The following is a 23,532-nucleotide window of genomic DNA, read 5'->3' as shown; positions in this document are numbered from 1 at the left end:
TCAACTTCCTGGCAGAGGGCTGCAGGTTCTCCTCAAGAATCTGTCGGTATTTTGCACTGTTCAATTTACCCTTCTATCCTGACAAGTGGTCCAGTCCCTGCTGAAGAGAAACACCCCCACAACAGGATGCTGCCACTGCCGTGCTTTACTGTAGGCGCGGTGTTCTTTACTGTAGGCGTGGTGTTCTTTACTGTAGGCGCGGTGTTCTTTACTGTAGGCGTGGTGTTCTTTACTGTAGGCGCGGTGTTCTTTACTGTAGGCGCGGTGTTCTTTACTGTAGGCGTGGTGTTCTTTACTGTAGGCGCGGTGTTCTTTACTGTAGGCGTGGTGTTCTTTACTGTAGGCGCGGTGTTCTTTACTGTAGGCGCGGTGTTCTTTACTGTAGGCGTGGTGTTCTTTACTGTAGGCGCGGTGTTCTTTACTGTAGGCGCGGTGTTCTTTACTGTAGGCGCGGTGTTCTTTACTGTAGGCGCGGCGGTCTTTACTGTAGGCGTGGCGGTCTTTGCTGTATAGGCGTGGCGGTCTTTGCTGTATAGGCGTGGCGGTCTTTGCTGTATAGGCGTGGCGGTCTTTGCTGTATAGGCGTGGCGGTCTTTGCTGTATAGGCGTGGCGGTCTTTGCTGTATAGGCGTGGCGGTCTTTGCTGTATAGGCGTGGCGGTCTTTGCTGTATAGGCGTGGCGGTCTTTGCTGTATAGGCGTGGCGGTCTTTGCTGTATAGGCGTGGCGGTCTTTGCTGTATAGGCGTGGCGGTCTTTGCTGTATAGGCGTGGCGGTCTTTGCTGTATAGGCGTGGCGGTCTTTGCTGTATAGGCGTGGCGGTCTTTGCTGTATAGGCGTGGCGGTCTTTGCTGTATAGGCGTGGCGGTCTTTGCCGTAGGCGTGGCGGTCTTGCCGTAGGCGTGGCGGTCTTTGCCGTAGGCGCGGCGGTCTTTGCCGTATCTTTGGCGCGGCGGTCTTTGCCGTATAGGCGTGGCGGTCTTTGCCGTATAGGCGTGGCGGTCTTTGCCGTATAGGCGTGGCGGTCTTTGCCGTATAGGCGTGGCGGTCTTTGCCGTATAGGCGTGGCGGTCTTTGCTGTATAGGCGTGGCGGTCTTTGCTGTAGGCGTGGCGGTCTTTACTGTAGGCGTGGCGGTCTTTACTGTAGGCGTGGCGGTCTTTACTGTATAGGCGTGGCGGTCTTTACTGTAGGCGTGGCGGTCTTTACTGTAGGCGTGGCGGTCTTTGCTGTAGGCGTGGCGGTCTTTGCTGCAGGCGTGGCGGTCTTTGCTGTATAGGCGTGGTGGCCTTTGCTGTATAGGCGTGGCGGTCTTTGCTGTATAGGCGTGGCGGTCTTTGCCGTAGGGCGTGGCGGTCTTTGCCGTGTAGGCGTGGCGGTCTTTGCTGTAGGCGAGGCGGTCTTTGCTGTAGGCGTGGCGGTCTTTGCTGTAGGCGTGGCGGTCTTTGCTGTATAGGCGTGGCGGTCTTTGCTGTATAGGCGTGGCGGTCTTTGCTGTATAGGCGTGGCGGTCTTTGCTGTATAGGCGTGGCGGTCTTTGCTGTATAGGCGTGGCGGTCTTTGCTGTAGGCGTGGCGGTCTTTGCTGTAGGCGTGGCGGTCTTTGCTGTATGGCGTGGCGGTCTTTGCTGTAGGCGTGGCGGTCTTTGCTGTAGGCGTGGCGTTCTTTGCTGTAGGCGCGGCGGTCTTTGCTGTAGGCGTGGTGGTCTTTGCTGTAGGCGTGGTGGTCTTTGCTGTAGGCGTGGTGGTCTTTGCTGTAGGCGTGGTGGTCTTTGCTGTAGGCGTGGTGGTCTTTACCGTAGGCGTGGTGTTCTTTGGGTGGAAAGATGTATTGGGTTTTCGCCAAACATATAGTTTTGCGTTCGGGCCAAGAAGTAAAATTGGTCTCATCTGCCCACAGAAACTTTTGTCACTTGGTCTCGGAATCTACAATGTGCTTTTCGCCATATTTGTGGAGCGCTTGTGATATCGTGGTCACAAGCTCCTTCAAAGTCGCCATTGGTTTCTTAGCCACTCTGATCAGTCTCCTCCTCCTCCCGGTCATCCAGTTTGGAGGGAGGGCCTGATCTATGCAGGTTCTGGGTGGTGCCATACCCCTTCCACTTCTTAATAATGGTCTTACCTGTGCTCAGAGGGATAGACTAAATCTTTTTATATCCATCCCCTGACTTGTGCCTTTCCGCAACTTTATCTCGTAGATAATTTGAAAGTACCTTTCCGCCCATAGTGGATTCTTTGCTTTGAATTGAACTACTGCTCTTATTCTGAACTAATCAGTCACTACAATTGATCACAGATGGAAGCCAATTAGCTTGATTTGTGATCTGGAAGGTGGTTGGTTAAACCCCAGCAAGTTTGCAATTCTGGGGGGGTGTTCACTTATTCAAATAGGGTATTTGACGGTTTTACTTGCAAATACATTTTTAGAGTTTTTATATGTATATTTTTCCACTTGGATATTGTGGGTTACTGTGTGTAAATAAAGGGGAAAAGGCAACAAAAGGTGAACATTTTGAAAGGGGGTGGTGACATTCTATACCCACTGTACATATCTCTATATGGGGCAGCAGGTAGCCTCGTGGTTAGAGCGTTGGGCCAGTAACCGAAAGGTTGTTAGATCGAATCCCCCGAGCTGACAAGGTAAAAAAAAAAACCTGTCGTTCTGCCCCTAAACAAGGCAGTTAGCCCACTGTTCCTAGGCCGTCATTGTAAATAAGTATTTGTTCTTAAGACTTGCCTGGTTAAATAAAAATAAAATGCAAAAAAATATGCTGAATGGCTGTGTCTTTTCCCTCAGGCTCCCTGTAGGGCCCCCATGTTTGTTGTATAATTCAGTCAATATTTCTTAAATACAAAAAGTGTTCAGTATCTTACTCCATTAGCCAGCTGTTACATTTACCAGAACTCTATTTATTTAGTTTTACAATTTTGACTGCCATTGCTCATTTTCCCCCCAGCCAACTCCGGCTCCCTACAGGGCCCCCATACCCCCCAGTCTACAGGCAGCAGCTCCATGAGTGAGATGCCAGAGGGTATGAAGCGCCCGACCCCAGCCACCACACCCCACGGACACATGACCCCACAGCCAGGAAACAGGTAGAGGCCAGGGCCCGGGGGGCACTCAGTGTGTTGTAGGGATGTCTGTGTTTCTGTGTGTGTTACTTAGTCTTACTGTATACACACATCGATACCCTTTGTATCATCCTTTCTTGTCCTCCTCACCCCTCCTGTATGTGTCTGCCTCAGGAACAGTGGTGGTATCCGTGTCCAGGATCCCTTCTCAGAGATCAGTGACCCTGCCTTCCACAAGCGAGGGCCTATGCCCTCTGGCGCCCCCTACCAGCAGAGTGGCGGTAGTTCAGACCCCTCCATGAGGATGCAGTACGACGCCAACAAGGACCTCTATGGAGGGCCCCAGAAAGGTGAGTGGACCAGGCGATCTTAAAACACAGTGCAGTCATACACTGGTATTATCCCCATTGCTTGTGTGCACTGTGAATTAGATGAAAATCTACATAATACACCTATTGTCTGAATAGGATATGGTCTGGTACTTTTTAAACGTCTTTTTCGTCCTTGTTTTTGGTTAGGCCATCAGATCCAATGTAAAAAAAAAAAAAAACACTCTGTAGGGATGATTGTTTCCTTAGACTATGTTGCCACCCAGTGGTCAACTGATGTACTACACACCCTTGCCTTGGATAACGCTTGACATGATTATGATTGCTGATGACATCTGAATCGCCTGTATTTGCAAAGTGCATTTACACGTACCAAGGAATTTGACCTGGTGAAAGGGTGCTGACTTAGTGTTGACACGTACTCTACATACACATACAGTATATACAATACTATGTCTATTCTCCCTCCACAGGGCCAGGGGGCAGTGAGTCCTATGGACCAGGTCAGATGCCCAGCGGTGCCGTGCAGGATATGTACCCCCGTGGTCCTCCCTCAAGAGCCATGCCAGGGATGGGCATGGGCCCCGGCCCGCGGCCACAGTACCCCTACGGGCCTGGCTACGACAGAAGGTGTGTATTCTGCTAACCATACTAGATGCATCGCTGGGTGTTATACCTGTAGGAAAAGGGGTGTTTCATGCTCAAACAACTGGAGTAGAGGTGCCACCTTCAAATCGAATGCTGGATCAAAAGTTGAGGCACGGCACTCTATTATAAAAAATATATTATTAATTGTAAATCACGAGTCATAAAACATTGCACAACGGTTCAGTCAGAGACATTGATCAGAGAGTTCTATAAATGCCCCAAATAATTGTTTCCTCCTACCTTCCAGACCAGACCATGTGATGGGTCCAGAGGGGGGTATGGCTCCCCCTGGGGGTCAGAACAATATGGGACCTTCCAGCGGTGACCCCAGCATGTACTCTGCCAACAGATACCCTCAGCAGAGGTAAGACGTCCGTCTAGGCTAATGGTGATCATCAGTTTAGCATTGCGCAGAAACACACCCTTGTCCCCATCTATCTGTGTTCTAACTGGTGTCATCTTCCTCCACCACAGACCACATGGACATGAGAGTTACGGGCAGCAGCAATACCCTCACGGCCCCATGCCCTACGGCTCTCACCAGCCTGGAATGTATCCACAGCAACAGGTCAGTCCCAGCCTCCCGTTCCTAGAGGGCATTGTGCTTAAGCTACTGAATCTATTGGAAGTGACCTGGGAAAATAGCTTAGCCATTTCAATGCAAAGTGAAGTTTAAACTCAACTCGATTAGCGGTCTACTAAGAAATGGTCAGCACATCATGCAGGGGGAAAAGTAAGGTCCGTACCGGTAAAACATGAGCCCTATCAGAATAATTACAACTAAATGTCAAGAAAACTGTCTAGTACAGCATGATTTAAAAACAAACAAAAGACGGGACTCTGATGCGTGCGGAGATACTGTATATTGATTAGTCTGACATTCTGAAGCTGAGCTGCGGCCTTCAATTATTGTAGGAGACCAAAGAAATTGCGCTTTTCACTTTCTGAAAACAGATGTTTAAACCCAGGCAGGTTTCAGGAAAGCACTTCAGTTGTTGGGTCCAGCAACAGATGAATAGCCAGGAAGCTTACTTTAAAAAAAAATTGAATAGAGACATTGCTGATTTTATCATTGTAATCAGATTGAATATATTAGGATATGTTATTGACATTGAACTGATTTCTATAACCTACTAACCAGATGCTTTTGCCTATGAATAGGGAATAGAGTTATGTTCTGCCAACTATTAACTGAGAATTGCCACAAGGCCAAACCTATTGCCGACCCCTGCTGCACACCATTCTAGTTTAACTGGGTTTGGAGTTTTTTTTGTCTCGCCTAGGGCGGCAGAACGTCCAGGGCCAGGCCTGTTAAATATGCCCATAAATGTTTTTGGGGAACGCACGTGCACACAAAGATGTCCCGTACCGGGAAGAAGTTAAATCTTTCACCCCTGACATGTCTTGTTGCTAGTGATCTTAGGCTTGTGTGTGCGCTCGGCCATCGAAATCCATTTCATGAAGCTCCCGAGGTAAAAGTTATTGCGTTGACGTTGCTTCTAGAGGCAGTTTGGAACTCTGTAGTGAGTGTTACAACCGAAGACAGATGTGCTTCAGCACTCTCCGGTCCCGTTCTGTGAGCTTGTGTGGCCCACAACTTCCCGACTGAGCCGTGGTTGCTCTAGATGTTTCGACTTCACAATAGCAGCCCTATCAGGGCAGAAATTTGACGGACTGACTTGTTGGAAAGATGGCATCCTATGACAGTGCCACATTGAAAGTCACTGAGCTCTTTAGTAAGTCTATTCTACTGCCAATGTTTGTCTATGGAGATTGCACGGCTGTGTACTCGATTTTATACAGCTGTCAGCAATGGCTGTGGCTGAAATAGCCAAATCCACTAAATTGAAGGGGTGTATCTGTGTGTGAATACAGTGTACTCGGAAAGTATTCAGACCCCTTCCCTTTTTTCACATTTTGTTACGTTACAGCCTCTGTTTGTTTACATGCAATATCCCCTCCTATGAGTGAAAAGTATAAGGAGGAAGATGAGCCATGGTTGGCTTCCATGCAGTGTTGCGCAATGGCATAGTCCATGTTTTTATTGCAAATAGCAGCCTTATGTTTTACGACACAAAGTTGCTATGCTTGTTTAGTTTGACCAATATAAGCAGCCCCGCTGACGCATTTGAGCATGTATATGATATGTGGTGCTACAATAATAAAAATATATATATTATTGCTCGTACTGTCACATTGTACACAGTGGCCACACTTATAATTGCCATTGGGCGAGCCCGAGAGCCAAGTGTCACGCTTCTTGGGTAGCTGCATGCTGTGCGTAACGGAGTCGGTGGGGGGAAACATGTGAGCGGGTAATGCTGTGACTTCTCCTCGATTTTGATCACTTTTGAGGATGTTGCATTGTTTCAATATAATGGATTTGGGCTGTACTCTGTGGGGGAAAACACAAGCGTTTTGTCCTGGTTTCTGTTAGTGCCAGTGAGTAGGCGTTGACGTTCAGTCTCTAGCACGGGTTATAGGCCTGTTCAATGACACTCTTAACATACCCGCTTGTCATACCCGCATAATCGTTAGCTTTGCCGGTATGTTCCGCGTAGACCGGGTGGTTACTGTCTGGGGGTAAAAGTGTATTCCTACTCTGTGGCTTATGGAAGATGGTATACTCCAACCTGTTGTCTTTATTTTTGTGAATTGTAAGATCCAAGAAGTCTATTTTCTCCCGATTTCTCTCTGCTGTGAATTTATATATACACTACCGTTCAAAGGTTTGGGGTCACTTAGAAATGTCCTTGTTTTTGAAAGAAAAGCTTTTTTTCTGTCCTTTTAAAATAACCTCAAATTGACCAGAAATACAGTGTAGACATTGTTAATGTTGTAAATGACTATTGGAGCTGGAAATGGAATATCTACTTAGACATACAGAGGCCCATTATCAGCAACCATCACTCCTGTGTTCCAATGGCACGTTGCGTTAGCTAATCCAAGTTTGTCATTTTAAAAGTCGAATTGATCATTAGAAAACCTTTTGTAATTATGTTAGCACAGCTGAAAACTGCTGATTAAAGAAGCAATAAAACTGGCCTTTTTTAGACTAGTTGAGCATCAGCATTTTGTGGGTTCGATTACAGGCTCAAAATGGCCAGAAACAAATAACTTTCTTCTGAAACTATTCTTGTTGTGAGAAATTGCCAAGAAACTGAAGATCTTGTACACCGCTGTGTACTACTCCCTTCACAGAACAGTGCAAACTGGCTCTAACCAGAATAGAAAAAGGTGTGAGAGGCCCTGGGGCACAACTGAGCAAGAGGAAAAGTACATTAGAGTATCTAGTTTGAGAAACAAACGCCTCACAAGTCCTCAACTGGCAGCTTAATTAAATGGTACCTGCAAAACACCAGTCTCAATGTCAACAGCAAAGAGGTGACTCTGGAATGCTGGCCAGTTTCCATGCTACAATATTAATTTACAACATTAACACTGTATTTCTGATCAATTTGATGTTATTTTAATGGATAGCATATATATATATTTTTTTAAACAAGGACATTTCTAAGTGACCCCACATTTTTGAACGGTAATGTCTGTGTATGTTTGAGTGAGGTACGCCTGCAAATGAGAAGCTACCATTTTTGCAATGCACTGACTACAGTATCTAACGTGTAATGTTCTGTGTTCCCTCTCAGGGCTATAAGAGGCCAGTAGGACCAGAGGTTATGTACGGTCCCCCTGCTAAGCGCCATGAGGGTGAGGCCTACAGCATGCAGCAGTACGGAGGACAGCAGCCAGGCATGTACACCCAGTACGGAGGGAATTACATGGGGCCAGAGCGCAGGCCCATGCAGGGCCAGTACCCTTACCCCTACAGCCGAGACCGCATGGGGGCCACCCAGGGGCCACAGCAACACGCCATGATGAGTGGTGGGCCCCCTGCTTCTTCCGGAGCCTCTGCAGAGGGCCCACAGCTTAACATGTGGCACCCCAGGACAGACATGGGCTACCCCGGGCCTTACCGTGGCCAACTGGGCCAGGGGCCCCCTTACCCTGGTTTGGGACGGGGCCTGGGGGATGACCCAGAGGGTAGGAACTCCCCAGATGGGCAGTGGCCCCCCGGACCTCCAGGCCAGCACCAGCCCCCGTATCCACCCCACTCCTCCTCTGCCTCCTCCATGCCCCCAATGGCATCCAGACAGCCCACCTCCTACCAATCCAACCCCGCCATGGCCAACCACATCTCTAGAGCCCCCAGCCCCTCGCCCTTCCCCCGGCCCATGGGGGGATCCGGGCCCCTGTCCCCCAACAATGGGGGCCCCTACATGGCATCTCTGAAGAAGGCAGGGATGCCCGGATCCATGCCAGGCTCACTCGGCGGAGGGATGTCAGGGCAGGGCATTCTACCTCTCCACAGAGATATCAGCTTCCCCGTGGGGTCAGTGGAGGCCACCCTGCCCAAACTCAAGGCCCGACGCAGACTTACCTCCAAGGAGACCGGTAGGAGAATGAAGCATACTAACTAAATTCATAATGGCTGCTTCCCAAATAGCACCTTATTCCCTTTATGATGCACTACTTTTCACCACAGCTTTATGGGCCCTGGTCAAAAGTATTGCACTATGTAGAGCAAAGCTGGGCGATATGGACAAAAATCCATATCGTGATAAATTGCCTAAATTGATTCAATAACGATTAATAGAACTTTATATTTATAACAATCTGCACCATGTTTTTTTTTCATCCTTTAAACTACTACGACTAGTTTGACTGTTGTAAGCCGTCAATTGTCTCATTAACTATCACCCATATTAGCAAACTTAATTCATTTATACTTGACATTTCTCTAGTATAGGCTACTTATCATAATGAACAATATCAGCAAAATGCCTGTGATCGGTATGGCCGGTGTTGATTTATGTTTCTTTTATAGTCCCAGCTCTAATATAGGTCGCTCCCCTCCGACCCCTGTACTTTGACCTCTTACCCACAGGAACTCCGGAGGCGTGGCGCGTGATGATGTCCCTTAAATCAGGTCTGCTGGCGGAGAGCACGTGGGCCCTGGACACCATCAACATCCTGCTGTATGACGACAACACTGTGTCCTCCTTCACCCTCGCACAGGTGAGATGGTGCTACACAAACCATATCCAATGTCCAATGATATCCATTATCCACGAGACGGGACTAAACCAATGATATTCCCTCCGATATCTATACTATACCATGTCGGATACAGGCCCACACCATGGCTTCAAGTGGTGTGGATATTTGACAACCTGCACATTGACTCGGTACCAGGTACCCCCTGTATAACGCTTCGTTATTGCTATTTTGTGTTACTTTTTATTAGATTTTTTACTTCAGTTTATTTAGCAAATATTTTCTTAACTCCATTTCTTGAACTGCACTGTTGGTTAAGGGCTTGGAAGTAAGCATTTCACGGCAAGGTCTACACTGATAGTTATATTCGGCGTATGTGACAAATATAATTTGATTTGACCATGACTGGATGAAGGACAAATGATTAAGCGATAGTCTATAGTCTTTCACACAATAATTTCAGAATGCACCCAACTAATATGTTGTTCCCTGTGTTATCCCAGTTGCCTGGCTTCCTGGAGCTGATCGTGGAGTACTTCCGCCGGTGCCTGATCTCCATCTTTGGGATCCTGGATGAGTATGAGGTGGGCACAGAGGGACAGAGAACGCTGCTAGGACCAATCGCAGACCAGGAGGAAGAGCCTACCGTTCCAGAGCTCGGCAGCCAATTACGCGAAGAGCAGAGGGATAACAGGCCAGAAGAGGCGGAGATAGAGAAGCCCACAGCCAACGGCAGCACAGAGGAGGCGGTCCCAGACGAAAAGACGGAGGAGCCTGTTGAGGTGACTGTGAAAGAGGAGAAGGTAGAAGGGGAAGAATCTGAGGTGGGGGCAACCACGGATCAGTCTGAACCTCCCCAGCCCGAGGGGCCCCCAGAGCCGAGGCCCAAACAGGCCAGTAAGTACGACAAGCTGCCTATCAAGGTGGAGGAGAAGAGTGCGGAGGAGGACCAGGTGGAGGAGCGCCAGGGACTCAGCCTGCCCAGGGGCTTCAGCTCCGGCCTGCTGCACTGGAAGGCTGGAGGGGGGGACTCCACGGCCCACATCCAGACACACTTCGAGAAACGCAGCGAAGAGACGGACAGCAAGCATACAGAGGAGAGGAAGGTGGAAGAAGGGGCCGTTGTAGAGAAGACCATGACTGAGACAGCCACCGTGGACGAAATGCTGAGTGCCCGACCAGGCTCTCAGTCTCTGTCAGAGAGGAACGATCTTACTGGGACCTTCTCCTTTGTAGAAGGGGCGCAGACCCAAAGCCCTATCTTGACCCTGCTGGAGGACGAGCCTCGCTGCTGGGACGAGGCGCCCCTCTCCACGGCCGAACCCTGGCAGGACGCCCTGGCCCGCCGTTGTGTCTGCGTCTCCAACATCGTCCGCGGCCTCTCCTTCATCCCAGGGAACGACAACGACATGTCCCGCCACCCAGGCCTGGTGCTGATCCTGGGGCGGCTGGTCCTTCTGCATCACCTGCACCCCCAGAGGAGGAGGACGCCCCCCAGCTACCAGAGAGAGGAGGAGCAGGGCCGGGCCTGCAGCAAGGACGAGTGGTGGTGGGACTGTTTGTCAGCCCTCAGGGAGAACACTCTGGTCACCCTGGCTAACATCTCAGGTCAACTAGACCTGTCCCTCTACCCAGAGAGCATCTGTCTGCCCATCCTGGACGGGCTGCTCCACTGGATGGTGTGTCCCTCTGCCGAGGCCCAGGACCCCTTCACCACGGCGGGCTGCTCCTCCTCCCTCACACCTCAGAGATTGGTGTTGGAGTGCCTGTGCAAGCTGAGCATCCAGGACAACAACGTGGACCTCTTGCTGGCCACGCCGCCGTTCAGCCGCCAGGAGAAGCTCTACGCCACCCTGGTGCGCCACGTGGGTGAGCGGAAGTCCCAGGTGTGCCGGGAGATGGCGGTGGCTGTGCTCTCTAACCTGGCACAGGGGGACCCGACGGCGGCGCGTGCCATCGCTCTGCAGAAGGGCAGCGTGGGAACACTCATCGGCTTCCTGGAGGACTGCGTGGCCATGGCCCAGCACCAGCAGGGACCCCACAGCCTGCTACACCCAGCACCAGTCCCCCACCCCGAACCCCCCAGCGTTAACATGATGTGCAGGGCCGCCAAGGCTCTGCTGGCCATGGCCAAGGTGAAGGAGAACCGGCCAGAGTTTGTTCTCTACGAGAGCAGGCTACTGGATAGCTCTCTGTCCTCTGTGCTGAGCTCTGCCGTGGCGGCCATCATGTGTGAAGTACTGTTTAAGATTGGACGCTCCTCGTGACAGCCACAGGCAAAGACACAGAGGGAGGGGGGGTGCTTGGTCTGACAGCCAAGCTACAGTGAACACGAACATGGGTGTGCGTGGTATAATATTTTTATTTAAATAAAACAAAAATGTTTTTACATACAAATAAATATATAGAATATATATAGGTCCTATGCCCCATTCGCAACCTTCATTTGGGATTTTTAAATCATTTTAATACAAATATTTAATACTTTGTATTTTACATTTTTATCTATTATTTTTATTTGTCGGTTCTTTTTGTTTTAACCAAAGTTGGCACCCGATGATAGAGAACGTACTTTAGTTTTGGGGTCTCTTGCTCTTAAAAAAATGTTTGGTAATTATCCGTGGCTGTTTGTCTGTGTGGGATCTTTCTGATGGTGGTTTTCTGCAGGAAGAAGCAGACTTATTTAAATTGTGAATCATGTTGTAGATAGACCTCTTATGTATTAATGTAAAGGAAAAAAACACTGACTTAACTCTGAATATACAGATCATCATGTATCCTGTTCTGGGGGGGAGAAAGTATATTGTGCAAAAGGATTAAGGGCCTGACTCAATCAGAACCACTTTAGCCGACATCCGCATAGCTGATATTTTGATGGTGGAACTGCGTTAGAGCTGTCAAATCAGCAGGATTCCACCCTGCATCCCACTGCTGGCTTGCCTCTGAAGCTAAGCAGGGTTGGTCCCTGGATGGGAGACAAGATGCTGCTGGAGGGCCAGTAGGAGGCACCCTTTCCTCTGGTCTAAAAATTCTATTTCCCAATGCCAGTGATTGGAAAGGGGGATACCTAGTCAGTCGTACAACTGAAATGTGTCTTCTGCATTTAACCCAACCCCTCTGAATCAGAGAGGTGCGGGGGGGGGGCTGGCCCTGTGTAGGGTGTGATGTTAAAGGGGCTCTGTGGTCACTAAAGATCCCCTGGCACTTAGGGGGGTGTTAACGCTGGTGTCCTGGCTAAATTCCCAATCTGGCCCTCAAATCATCCCCCTCTCACCTGTAACTATTCCCCAGCTCGTTGCTGTAAATGAGAATTTGTTCTCAGTCTACTTACCTGGTAAAATAAAATCTACAAGCGGCTCCTGGCATTATACCTAAAGTGAACATTGCCATTGGCTGCATGGAGTCGCATTAAGAAAAATCCCACGCAGCCTTGTTTACAAGTTTGAACACTGGAATGTGAGAGAAAATTCCTCATTATTTCATTTGAATGATTTTCAATTCGATGGGTGTGGCTTCATGACAATAACCACAAGAGCAGCTGCTCACCAATTTGACAGCACGGCTGAAACATGAGCTATACGGGTGTCGGCTATCGCTGGATAACGCTTGATCAGATTGTAATTAGGCCTTAGTTGGCTTGTTTGGGGGAGATTATGAAATAAGCATTGCATAATAATATTACAATACCAGTATGAGGGAGACATGAGTCACCCTGTTCAACTGACTTACTTCCTGGTAACCATAGCAACAGACAGGTAAACTCTCAAACCCACGTGCAGTACTTCCCTCAGTCTTATTTTTTCTTTTTATATATATATATATATATATATATATATAAGCCCATTTGTATATAGAAGTTGTATATTCAGACAGCCCTATTTGGTATCTTCTCCGAGAGATGTGGTATAGAGAAGTGATGGTAGTTGATCAATATAATGGATGTTATGATTACTTTGTATTTGAATTATGGATATTTGGTGACTCTTCAACTGGAGGTCAGTCATTTTATGTATTTAAAAGAATTATGTTGACTGACTGACACAGGTCTCTTGACATTTAGGGATGATTTCAGTCTGACTAGTTTTGACACTTATTTAGATTGTACAGTCAGCTAACTAATAAATCACAATGGGAAGAACTGTATTCCGGAATTGAATTGTTTAAAAAAAAATCATGTCCGATTGACAGTTAACATTTGAACATTGTTTTCAGTAAAATGTTTATACTATATGTTCCACATGTTAAGAATAAATGTACATGAAATCTGGTTGAGCACTGAAGGGTGTTTGACTCTTTTGTCCAGAGATTGTAAACTGGAGAATCGTGGCAGAATGAATATGGCCAAACGTTTTTATTCACTTCCATTGTCCAAGAATCTCCTCTACAAAGTATCACAACCAACCATGTAAAAAAAAAAATGCATGCATTCATGACTAAGTCGCTTTGGATAAAAGCATCTGCAACCTATCAGACTGTAGGTAAGTACAGAGGTTTATTTAGCACAGCGGGCAAGGAACGATCATATGCACAACAGATAACATACAGCTGAACTGACACTTCTCTGTGTAACCAACACCGTGCTCCACATCACAGCTGTGGCATCAAATGTTTGCATGACGCACTCATTCAACTTTGTGTGTGAAAACATCAGGGGCAGCAGTCACAAGCACATTTAGGATGACGCACACGTATTTCTACGGCTAGCAGGACAGTTTAAAATAGTTCAGGTCGGTTCTCGCTTTGATACTCGTCTTTCATGGGAATAGCTGACGGCAAACACTTAAATAGGTGTTACATTGGATGATGGGTCTGTTTTAAGTGAAACCAGACAGGTGCCTCACATTCAGCTGGCCAGCCTTCACTGTCTTCAGAACTGCAAACACACTTAGCTTTTTTAGTTTCATAGAACAAAAATAGAAGTGTCAATTATATCATGATGAACCATGAAGAAATCCAAACAGCCACAGAGATTACAATATTAGAAAGCAGTTGCTGCCTAGGAATACTGTGCTAGTCTGTTTGTGCTATCATGTTAAATTGTCACTCATTGGCATGACAAAAATATTTTGCTTGACAATGAGCAATGGAGTTGGCAAGAGCACAGACTGGCACTAAGCCTAACTCCTATACTAGTACAAGACAGTCCTGTGCTCCTGTGATCTTAAATATTAAGCCTCAAATCAGAAATTAAGATTAACCATGATGCCTCAAACATCCATTAGTTTAGTTCAGGAGTACTCTGCATGGACTTCAGATGAGCATCGGTGAATGAGCCCAGTAACCTGCAAGTACAGCCACTGGATTCCAAGTTCCTTTCCTTCTCAGCCCATGCCACAGTAATTGTTTAAATCAGTGGTTTATTAAGGCTGCCCTGAACCAGACAGGGAGAATGTCAGCTAGATCCGTTGTTCTCTTTAGACTTGAAGATGGAGTCCCATTCCTCCGAGTTGGCAGGTCCTTCCTCGTTTTTGGGAATAGCTGGGAAAACAGACTGCATCTTCTGCCTGAACTCTGTTAGCTGTGAAGATGAAGTGGAGGTTTCTTGAGCAGTACATGCATGGACTTTATTTGTTTACATTTACTGAGTGTTAGTTAAAAGGTGTTGTTAGTCTTTCATGCTTTTCCGATGGAATGATGAGGGCAAGACCATGAGATGGTTAATACGTACACTATGGACCCCCGTGGCTTTCCAGACTGCGACACTGAGCAGGCCCACTCCACACCAGGCGTAGAGAGAGCCCCACCCCAGGGCACGGAGAGCCAGGGACGCCCCAGTCTCCGGTAATGCAGCAGTGGCCATTGTTCCCTTGAGAGAACACATACATACACACAAGAGTTGCTCTACACATGGTTCCAAACTTAAGGTTACTTTCGCAACCCCAGTTCTCTGTAGAGTGAGCTTTATCACCAACTCGAAGGACCTATCAAAAGCATCTGTTGGAGACAGATGGGTAGAATGGCACTTCCTTATAAGGAGCCTCTCTCCCGCTTCTCTTTCTCACGCTCTTGCAACCAGGGGAATGCGGTGCTACATCTCACTCATCAGAGAACCGGAGTTACTTGTTTCAATGTATCACTATGGGGATATGGCTGCAAAACATGCTCTTCGAAGCCTGGGTAGTCCCAATCCTCAGAGACGAAACAGGGAGTATGCACCAAGAGGGAGGGGGGTGGGTGATTACAAAGTGAGGGGAAGCCCAATTCAGCTCACATAATCTCACATGAGAATGTCGACAGGGGCCAGGTACATTAACCTGGGCAGACTGCGGGCACAAACAGTTGCTGGTAGAGTACAGTCTGCTTAGGGTTACGCCACTGGCAGTAGAGCGAAAGACTGAGGAATATTGCTTTTTAGTGGCTAGAGCCAGTATCACAGAGTGTAAGGAGGAACAATCGGTTTAGTCATACCACTTCTCCAAGAAAAACTGTCAAAACAGAGCGTGCATAAGGGTACTGGCACTCTATTCCCAGAGTCGCCGCCCTATCTTCCTTTTTCCTGTCTATGCCCCAAGGGCGAAAGCATTCCGGTGAGGGTAGAGAATTGCTTTGTTGCTTGTAGTTACTCCACATAATTAACCTAAATGCCAGAGTGAAAAGAATACGGAATACAAATATTCCAAAACATGTATCCTGTATGGAACAAGGCACTAAAGTATTTTTTTTTAAAGCAAAGGAATAAACTTTCAGGCATAAATGCAAAACTTTGTGCTTGGGGCAAACATCCCATCCCTGAGTAACTGCCTCCTTATTTTCAAGCATGGTGATGGCTGCCTCATGGTATGCTTGACATTGTCAAAAGACGGGAGTTTTTCAGGATAAAAATAAACAGGATGGAGCTTAAGAACAGGCAAAATCCAAGAGGGAAACCAGCTTCAGACTGCTTTACAGCAGACACAGGGAGAGGACTTCACCTTTCAGTTGGACAATAACCTACACTGGTTGCTTACCAAGAAGACAGTGAATGTTCCTGAGATTTTAAATCCGCTTTAAAAATCTATGGGAAGACTTAAATTGCTGTCTAGCCATGATACCCAAAACCATGACAGAGCTTGAAGAACAAATTAAATTGTTCAAAGCTCTTATAAGACTCACAGCCCTGTTCACTGCCAAAAGGTGTTTCTAACATGGGGTGAATTCTTAGCTTATCATATTATATATTAGTTATATATATTATATATTAGTATTTTATTTTATTTAAAAAACAATATCCACGTTTTTATTCTACTTCAACAGAGTATTTTGTGTAGATCAAAAAATATATTTTTTAAATGTTTTATCCAACTTTGTAACATAACAAAATGTGAAAAAAATCAAAAGTGGGTGAATACTTATTATACCCACTGTACATGAGTTGATCTACACATGGGCCCAAAGTGAGCAGAAAACAACATCTTAAAGGAGGTAAAAACTGTTAGCCACCCTGCGAACGGAATTTATCTAACTGAAAGAGAAACTCTAAACCTAACCTGGAAGAGGAGCTGTATTTCAAGGTTACGTCACAAATGGCACCCTATTCCTTATATAGTGCACTACTTTTAACCAGGCCTCTGGTCAAAAGCAATGCACTATGCAGGGAAAAGTGTACCATTTGGGATGCATCCAAGACTGAAGAAGCGGTTTAGAAACCAGACGCAGGTTACTAATATTATTACCTCTTAATGTAATTATTGTCCATGTGGCCTGCTCATTAGATTAGCTATTATTAGAGTTTGGCCAGACTCACTGTAGCTCTTCCTAGATGGTTAAAAGGCTGCCTGAAGAGATTTGATTTGATGTAGGCTAGTCAGTGTCCATCAACATCAGCTGCCTATCCCTAGTGTTGCATATAATGTTACCAACGGTCTTATTTTACGTCTGATCCTTTACGAGTTGTTTTGCTCTGATGGGTATGAGCGGTCCTGTGAGTGTGCTACAAACATGTCTTATGGAGTTTGGTCACTAATTTGCAAACTCTCTCCTCAAAACCAGCCAACTCTACATATGAGAGTTGCCAGATTCATGTATGAGATACCAGAGACAGCCCTGGTTCCATGTCAAACAAGCCTTGGTATCTTCTCTTTACAGTGCCTCCATTAACATAACAGTGACATGTTAACTGTCTAGCAATCTCATCAGGTTCTGGACAATCTCTACAGTCCATCTCTGTTCTCTGTGAAAGAAGCACTCCAGCCAGCCAGTGTGACCTCACAACCGCATACCTCTTACAAAGCACTAAATCTAATTTGACCACTTTACAAGGCATATTCGGCTGAGATTGATGTTTACAAAGATGGCCCTATGGGCTTAAAAATAAACTTAAAAATCCAACAAAGGCACCACTATGCTGCTGGGCCAAGTATATCTTCATAACTTCATATCAGCTCAGAACTTGTGACTGTCCCAAATGACACCCTATTCCCTAAATAGTGCACCACTTAGTCCAGAGCCCTGGGCCTGTACTCACAAAGCATCTCAGAAAAGTTCCTAGGAATCCTGTTAAAGCCTGTTTAAAGACTAAAAAAAATCTCTCCGCTCAAAGTAACATTTCTCAGCTGGTAATCAGACCGTTTGAGGTACCACAAAAGGAAAGATGGCAATGCCTCATTGTGATTGTTGCAAATTATGGGGAATAACCAATCACGATGAGGCATCGCCAGCTGTGAACTCTATAGACCCCTTTCCAGTACACAACACACTGACGCGCTCAACTCTTGCTGGCAGTAAGAAAGCCATCTCCATCTGCACCCATTCAACATAGATTTACAACTCTTTACTTCACAAAATACATTGTTGGAGTTCTCATACACTTACAATGATGTTTAGATTTCTGTTTTAATAGTCGCTAAGATTATATTTGTTTGATCTTTGCAAAATAACTATTTTGGGTGTAGCAATTGTTAGCTCGAATGCTAACGCTCATTGATATAGGCTGTATCAAAAGCTAGCCAAAGAGATTTTACTGGTTGAAGTGTTTCAGTATAATGCAGTTGATTTGCGGTGATGACACAAACATTATATTAAGCAGGACTAGGGCGGTCACAAAACTTTGTCAGCCAATGATTGTCAGGCAAATAACGGTTGGTCTCACGGTAATTGACCGTTAATTATTAACAAACACATTTAGCATCTCCTGGCTTCGACACAAGCCACTGATGCAGACCTTTGGAACATCTACATTTTTAAAAGTCTAACAAATCCATGTAATATAACCTTCACAATAAATCCATGATTTATTTTATACACGTTTAAAGAGGCATGATATGAAGAAAATGTAGTCTATTTCAGAAGAATAGCATACTCTTGAGTTGTTCTTATGTTAGGTCCTGGTGTGGCTATGCCAAATGGCTGTGGGCTACACAAGTTAATTTAACTGACAAAATTGGCTTAGAATTCCGTGGCATTATTTTAAAGTATAAAGAATCAAATTGAACAAAGCTGAATAAAATAGAAAGGATATTTTCTCCAAATGATTTGAGGAAGTGCGCACACACGGCTACTCTAATGAGCGGTTAACAAATAAATAGGTACTTCTATAGGCTTAATTTAGAGTTATTAATGTAACTTTAGTTGTTCTTCAAACGTTGGGCTATATGTTTGGATTTTTAATACATTGTAAGGCTGCATGATGAGACTAATGATGATTTGAAAAAAACTTGCTTGAAAGGCATGAGCTCTGCTTTGTTTTTTGAGTAGGCTGTACATATTTCAATAGTCTCTCATTCACAACTTGACAAGCATGTGATAATGCCTGGAATTTTACGGTGGCATCCCCTTTGTGGCTGTAATGCTCAATTTAGAGTGGCCCATCATCATGCACCCATCTCGAAACAGGGGCAGTGGGAAATAAAATACATGTCATCTATGCTTTTAAATAACGAATGGAGGATGCTTTTCCTGTGGGTTATTTTCATGCAGCCAGGTTGGCTATACTCCTGTTGTAAAGATAAACAATGTGCTTAATATTAGGAATTTGATAAATAAATAAATATAGTAGGCCTAGTCTATAGAAAGCTAATGGGACGACCCTCTTTTTAGTAGAGGTCATCACTCTGTTTTCTCGCCCAATTGCATAGCCTATAGAAATGTTGCGCAACATGAGCTCATGAAACGATTTTCGATTACATTTGCATTGATGTCAGGTGATTAGAGGGACAAGAGTGCTGAGTACCAGGCAGTTAGCAAGTTTGGCAGGCTACTAATGAGCAGTATCAGCTTGGAGAAGCCTAATTACCGTGACTAAATGGCAACATGGAATTTGACTGCATTCATGACTCTGCGTTCATTGACTGCGTTCATGATGTGGTCATCCTGTCTGGGTTGGCGCCCCCCCCTTGGGTTGTGCCATGGCAGAGATTTTTGTGGGCTATACTCAGCCTTGTCTCAGGATGGTAAGTTGGTGGTTGAAGATATCCCTCTAGTGGTGTGGGGGCTGTGCTTTGGCAAAGTGGGTGGGGTTATATCCTTCCTGTTTGGCCCTGTCCGGGGGTGTCCTCGGATGGGGCCACAGTGTCTCCTGTCCCCTCCCGTCTCAGCCTCCAGTATTTATGCTTCAGTAGTTTGTGTCGGGGGGCTAGGGTCAGTTTGTTATATCTGGAGTACTTCTCCTGTCCGAATTCTCTAATTCTCTCCTTCTCTCTCTCTTTCTCTCTCTCGGAGGACCTGAGCCCTAGGACCATACCCCAGGACTACCTGACATGATGACTCCTTGCTGTCCCCAGTCCACCTGGCCGTGCTGCTGCTCCAGTTTCAACTGTTCTGCCTTATTATTATTTGACCATGCTGGTCATTTATGAACATTTGAACATCTTGGCCATGTTCTGTTAAAATCTCCACCCGGCACAGCCAGAAGAGGACTGGCCACCCCACATATGCTCTCTCTAATTCTCTCTTTCTTTCTCTCTCTCGGAGGACCTGAGCCCTAGGACCATGTCCCAGGACTACCTGACATGATGACTCCTTGCTGTCCCCAGTCCATCTGACCGTGCTGCTGCTCCAGTTTCAACTGTTCTGCCTTATTATTATACAACCATGCTGGTCATTTATGAACATTTGAACATCTTGGCCATGTTCTGTTATAATCTCCACCCGGCACAGCCAGAAGAGGACTGGCCACCCCACATAGCCTGGTTCCTCTCTAGGTTTCTTCCTAGGTTTTGGCCTTTCTATGGAGTTTTTCCTAGCCACCGTGCTTCTACACCCGCATTGCTTGCTGTTTGGGGTTTTAGGCTGGGTTTCTGTACAGCACTTTGAGAGATCAGCTGATGTACAAAGGGCTATATAAATACATTTGATGATGACTCGTGACCGCCGGTGTGGCGATAATTTGGTCATAGCAACAGCCCTAAGCAGGACATTCATACGATCCTTAAAATCCAATTATAATGCAAAAGTAGTGTGAAATGCACTCACAAGCAACATGTAAATAGAGCCTTTTCTTTGCTGCTGTTCTGTAAGAACTCCCTCCCCCTTGTTCTGCCACCAACTTGCGTGCATCGCCCTAGTGTGGAAATCTTTGCAAACACAGAAAGGGGTCTATACAGCATACTTCAGACCACGACAGTGAATGTGAGCATACATCAAATGTTGTAATGATAAAGCTTTTTATAAAAAATTTGCTTGACAGGATCTTAATTATTGCCATGCATAGCCTTTTTAATCACATGTTTATGGTTGTTAAAAGTGTAATTTGCACAATATTACCGTTATCAACACACTCATCGTCACTCCCGTTTAACAACTAAATTGCTTTGGCACGGTAGGCATCAAGTCACTTGCCGATAATGTTGCATACAACGTTGACAGGCCATCATTTTCATCAAACACTATCAAAGTTAACATAAGCACTACAGATGCCTTCAATTGCATAATTTATAGGCATGCCCAATTGAGGGATATTTTTAACAACGTGATGTGGCGTTCCAAATGGATAACTTGAAATAACATGAACTAAGTAATTAAATAATCCAAAGAAAATCATGTATTTATTAGCCTAGTGTTTATAAGTATTTAGGCATGTCAGGTAAAATATGTCTTGTGAAATTGTCAAGAGATACTACTGTTACATGTAAATCTAGATTATTTATGGATTGATAAAATATCAAAACATTATTAACTCAAAAGCAATTGCATGTGACAGAAACCACTGACTCGCTGCAATTTTCTATTATCAAGACACCTGCTGGTAACTTAACTGGTTAGGACAGCTTATTGGGTGTCCTAAATACTGTAACTGTTCGAATCCCCAAGCAGACTAGGTGAAAAATCTGTTGATGTGCCCTTGCGCAAGGCATTTAACACTGATTGCTCCTGTAAGTCACTCTGGATAAGAGTGTCTACTAAATTACCAAAATGTAAACATTATCCCACCAATGTAGCCATTTTGTAGGAACAGCAGTTACAGGGTAAGCACACTTGCTACCAATTGTGCTGTGCCATAAAGATACAGTTGTGCTTGCCTTGCATACATGGAGGTCATGGAATGCAATTAATGCCTTACATTTCAGACATTGTCATTATGTAGCCCAGCCCTATATAATATCACTTCGTCATGGGTCAAGACTAACATGAATGTAACTTAACCTGTATGTAATGCTGTAGCTATATCAAATCATAGCTACCTTGCTAAACCAGCCTGGACTCTTTTTCTTGGCCAAGGCTAACGTGGAACCGAATCCTGCTATCATCCCAGCAGATGCGACAGTCGTCAGGAAAGCTGCACCTGAAAAAGGTCGATGGGACGTTGGTTATGGGTCTCAAAAAATGATCAGGTGAGTAATCAACTATACTAGCTACTGTACTAGCTAACCAATAATTCAAATCATTTGCAGTGAGTCTGTCAGGGTCAAGCTAATGTAGCTAACAGCAGCAATACAAAAACCGAATTAACTGTGCAAACAGTGAAACAATTGTTAAATAAGCAGTCGCTTGCCTTTCATTAGCTGTAGTTTGTCGTCGTTATCTGTCACAATTGCAGTAGTGACATTCAAACTCGTGTTTTCTTTCTCAGCTGTCATTTTGTAAAAAGGCAAGCCTCTGTCCGTCACTTAAAGAATTCCGGTGGAAACATGCTAGGAACATTTAATTCGTTTTTAACGTTCTGTCACGAAAATCTAAGCCATTTTAGGGCTACCGAATCAATACATCGTAGTATAATGATTCAGTACTGTGCATTTGAACATGGGAATGTATATTTCCATTTGAGAGTTAAATACATGTACGGGTACAACGATTCCCATGACACTACGTCAGTGGTGTAAAGTACTTAAGTAGTACTTTAAAGTATTTTTACTTAAGTATTTTTTGTGGGGTATGTACACTTTGCTTTACTATTTATATTTTTGTTAACTTTTACTCCCCTACATTCCTAAAGAAAATAAATGTACTATTTACGCCATACATTAACACCCAAAAGTACTCATTACATTTCGAATGCTTAGCAGAACAGGAAAATTGTCAAATTCACGGACTTAATCACGAGAACATCCCTGGTCATCCCTAACAGTTACTGCCTCTGACCGGTCTGTCTCACTAAACACAAATTCTCACTAAACACAAATTACTGGGTGACTTTCACTTTTGCTTGAGTCATTTTCTATTGAGGTATCTTTACTTTTACTCAAGTATGACGACTGGGTACTTATTCCACCCCTACACTACTTGCGTGCGCTCGTATCTGTCCACTAACGTGTGCTCGCTCACATGTGTTTGTAGGAGCTGCATTACATTATAGGCAGCAGCATCGTGAGACTGGGCGGGCTGTCCTTTTAGTCATACAAATGTCCCATGCTTTCAAACAATGAACACAAAAATGCGCTCCACAACGAGACTATGATGTTGTCCTATAATAATTGGGATAATATGAGATGTATCAAAGCATCCTGCTGGACATCACTAGCCCACTACCTGTAGCGTCTATTCATGAAAATACAGTATCTTCTGGTCGGGGGAGTTTTCTGAAGAGCCAGTGACGACCCTTCATTCAAACAGGTGGGGCAGAGCCTGTTTTGCATGTTATTTTGGCATTAATACTTGCCACATATCAGTTTGCAAACAATGTAAAATAATATATATCATTGAGTTAATAAAGCTGCATACAAATATGGTCTCTTTTGTTTTCTTGAGTAAGGCAGCTCCAAAATGCAGGTGTTTCAGCCTAGCTCGGTGCTTTCTGTGGTGTTGGGGCAAGTGAGCAGAAAATACAAAGCACTGTGTCTCGTAATTAGCTCAGTGTTCTGTCACTCATGGGGACTTTATGTCAATGACAAGTGTAAGAGGCCAGTGATAGCCAGTGGTAAGATGTTGGGACTGCTGTTGGGATGGCTTTATGTTGGCCCTAACAGTTTGTGGGCACCGTTTGTCGCCATTACACTGCAATTAATGTATGGTTTAGTGTTGTAATGTGTTGTGTTGTGTTGTGTTGTGTAGTGACTTTGCTGGCATGCATCCCACTGGT

General features: G+C 45.4%; 2 protein-coding genes across 11 annotated transcripts in view; one reads left to right on the top strand and one right to left on the bottom strand.

The window, feature by feature from the left end:
• Window positions 1-13,368, top strand: part of LOC112217314 (AT-rich interactive domain-containing protein 1B-like) — a 109,856-nt gene extending 96,488 nt beyond the window's left edge. For all 10 annotated transcript variants that reach the window (XM_042300633.1, XM_042300626.1, XM_042300632.1 and 7 more), the window contains 8 exons: window positions 2,955-3,093; window positions 3,244-3,419; window positions 3,872-4,028; window positions 4,294-4,410; window positions 4,521-4,614; window positions 7,694-8,498; window positions 8,992-9,122; window positions 9,605-13,368. In XM_042300633.1, the coding sequence (XP_042156567.1) occupies window positions 2,955-3,093; window positions 3,244-3,419; window positions 3,872-4,028; window positions 4,294-4,410; window positions 4,521-4,614; window positions 7,694-8,498; window positions 8,992-9,122; window positions 9,605-11,368 (3,383 nt within the window). In that variant the 3' untranslated portion in view covers window positions 11,369-13,368. The remainder of the gene's footprint in view (window positions 1-2,954; window positions 3,094-3,243; window positions 3,420-3,871; window positions 4,029-4,293; window positions 4,411-4,520; window positions 4,615-7,693; window positions 8,499-8,991; window positions 9,123-9,604) is intronic.
• A 65-nt stretch (window positions 13,369-13,433) lies between these two features.
• Window positions 13,434-22,138, bottom strand: tmem242 (transmembrane protein 242). The gene is made up of 4 exons (XM_024377760.2): window positions 22,009-22,138; window positions 21,698-21,798; window positions 14,770-14,907; window positions 13,434-14,619 (listed from the first exon to the last, which is right to left on the bottom strand). The coding sequence occupies exons 1-4, from the start codon at window positions 22,091-22,093 to the stop codon at window positions 14,494-14,496; spliced, it is 450 nt and encodes a 149-aa protein (XP_024233528.1). The 5' UTR covers window positions 22,094-22,138; the 3' UTR covers window positions 13,434-14,493.
• Between the last annotated feature and the right edge of the window lie 1,394 nt (window positions 22,139-23,532).

This window comes from Oncorhynchus tshawytscha, linkage group LG18, assembly GCF_018296145.1.
Source record: "Oncorhynchus tshawytscha isolate Ot180627B linkage group LG18, Otsh_v2.0, whole genome shotgun sequence".
In the NCBI taxonomy this organism is placed as follows: domain Eukaryota; kingdom Metazoa; phylum Chordata; class Actinopteri; order Salmoniformes; family Salmonidae; genus Oncorhynchus; species Oncorhynchus tshawytscha.
The sequence above is the reverse complement of the archived record's forward strand: the minus strand, read 5'-3'. Positions and strand labels throughout refer to the sequence as shown.

What these genes read in the sequence shown, in the direction of transcription:
- tmem242 (XM_024377760.2), bottom strand. Translation starts at nt 22,093, where the DNA reads ATGACAGCTGAGAAAGAAAACACGAGTTTGAATGTCACTACTGCAATT. An exon ending in CAAACTACAGCTAATGAAAG is followed by an intron (nt 21,799 to 22,008) that starts GCAAGCGACTGC and finishes GACCTTTTTCAG; the next exon opens with GTGCAGCTTTCCTGACGACT. An exon ending in GTCCAGGCTGGTTTAGCAAG is followed by an intron (nt 14,908 to 21,697) that starts GTAGCTATGATT and finishes TGTTCTCTCAAG; the next exon opens with GGAACAATGGCCACTGCTGC.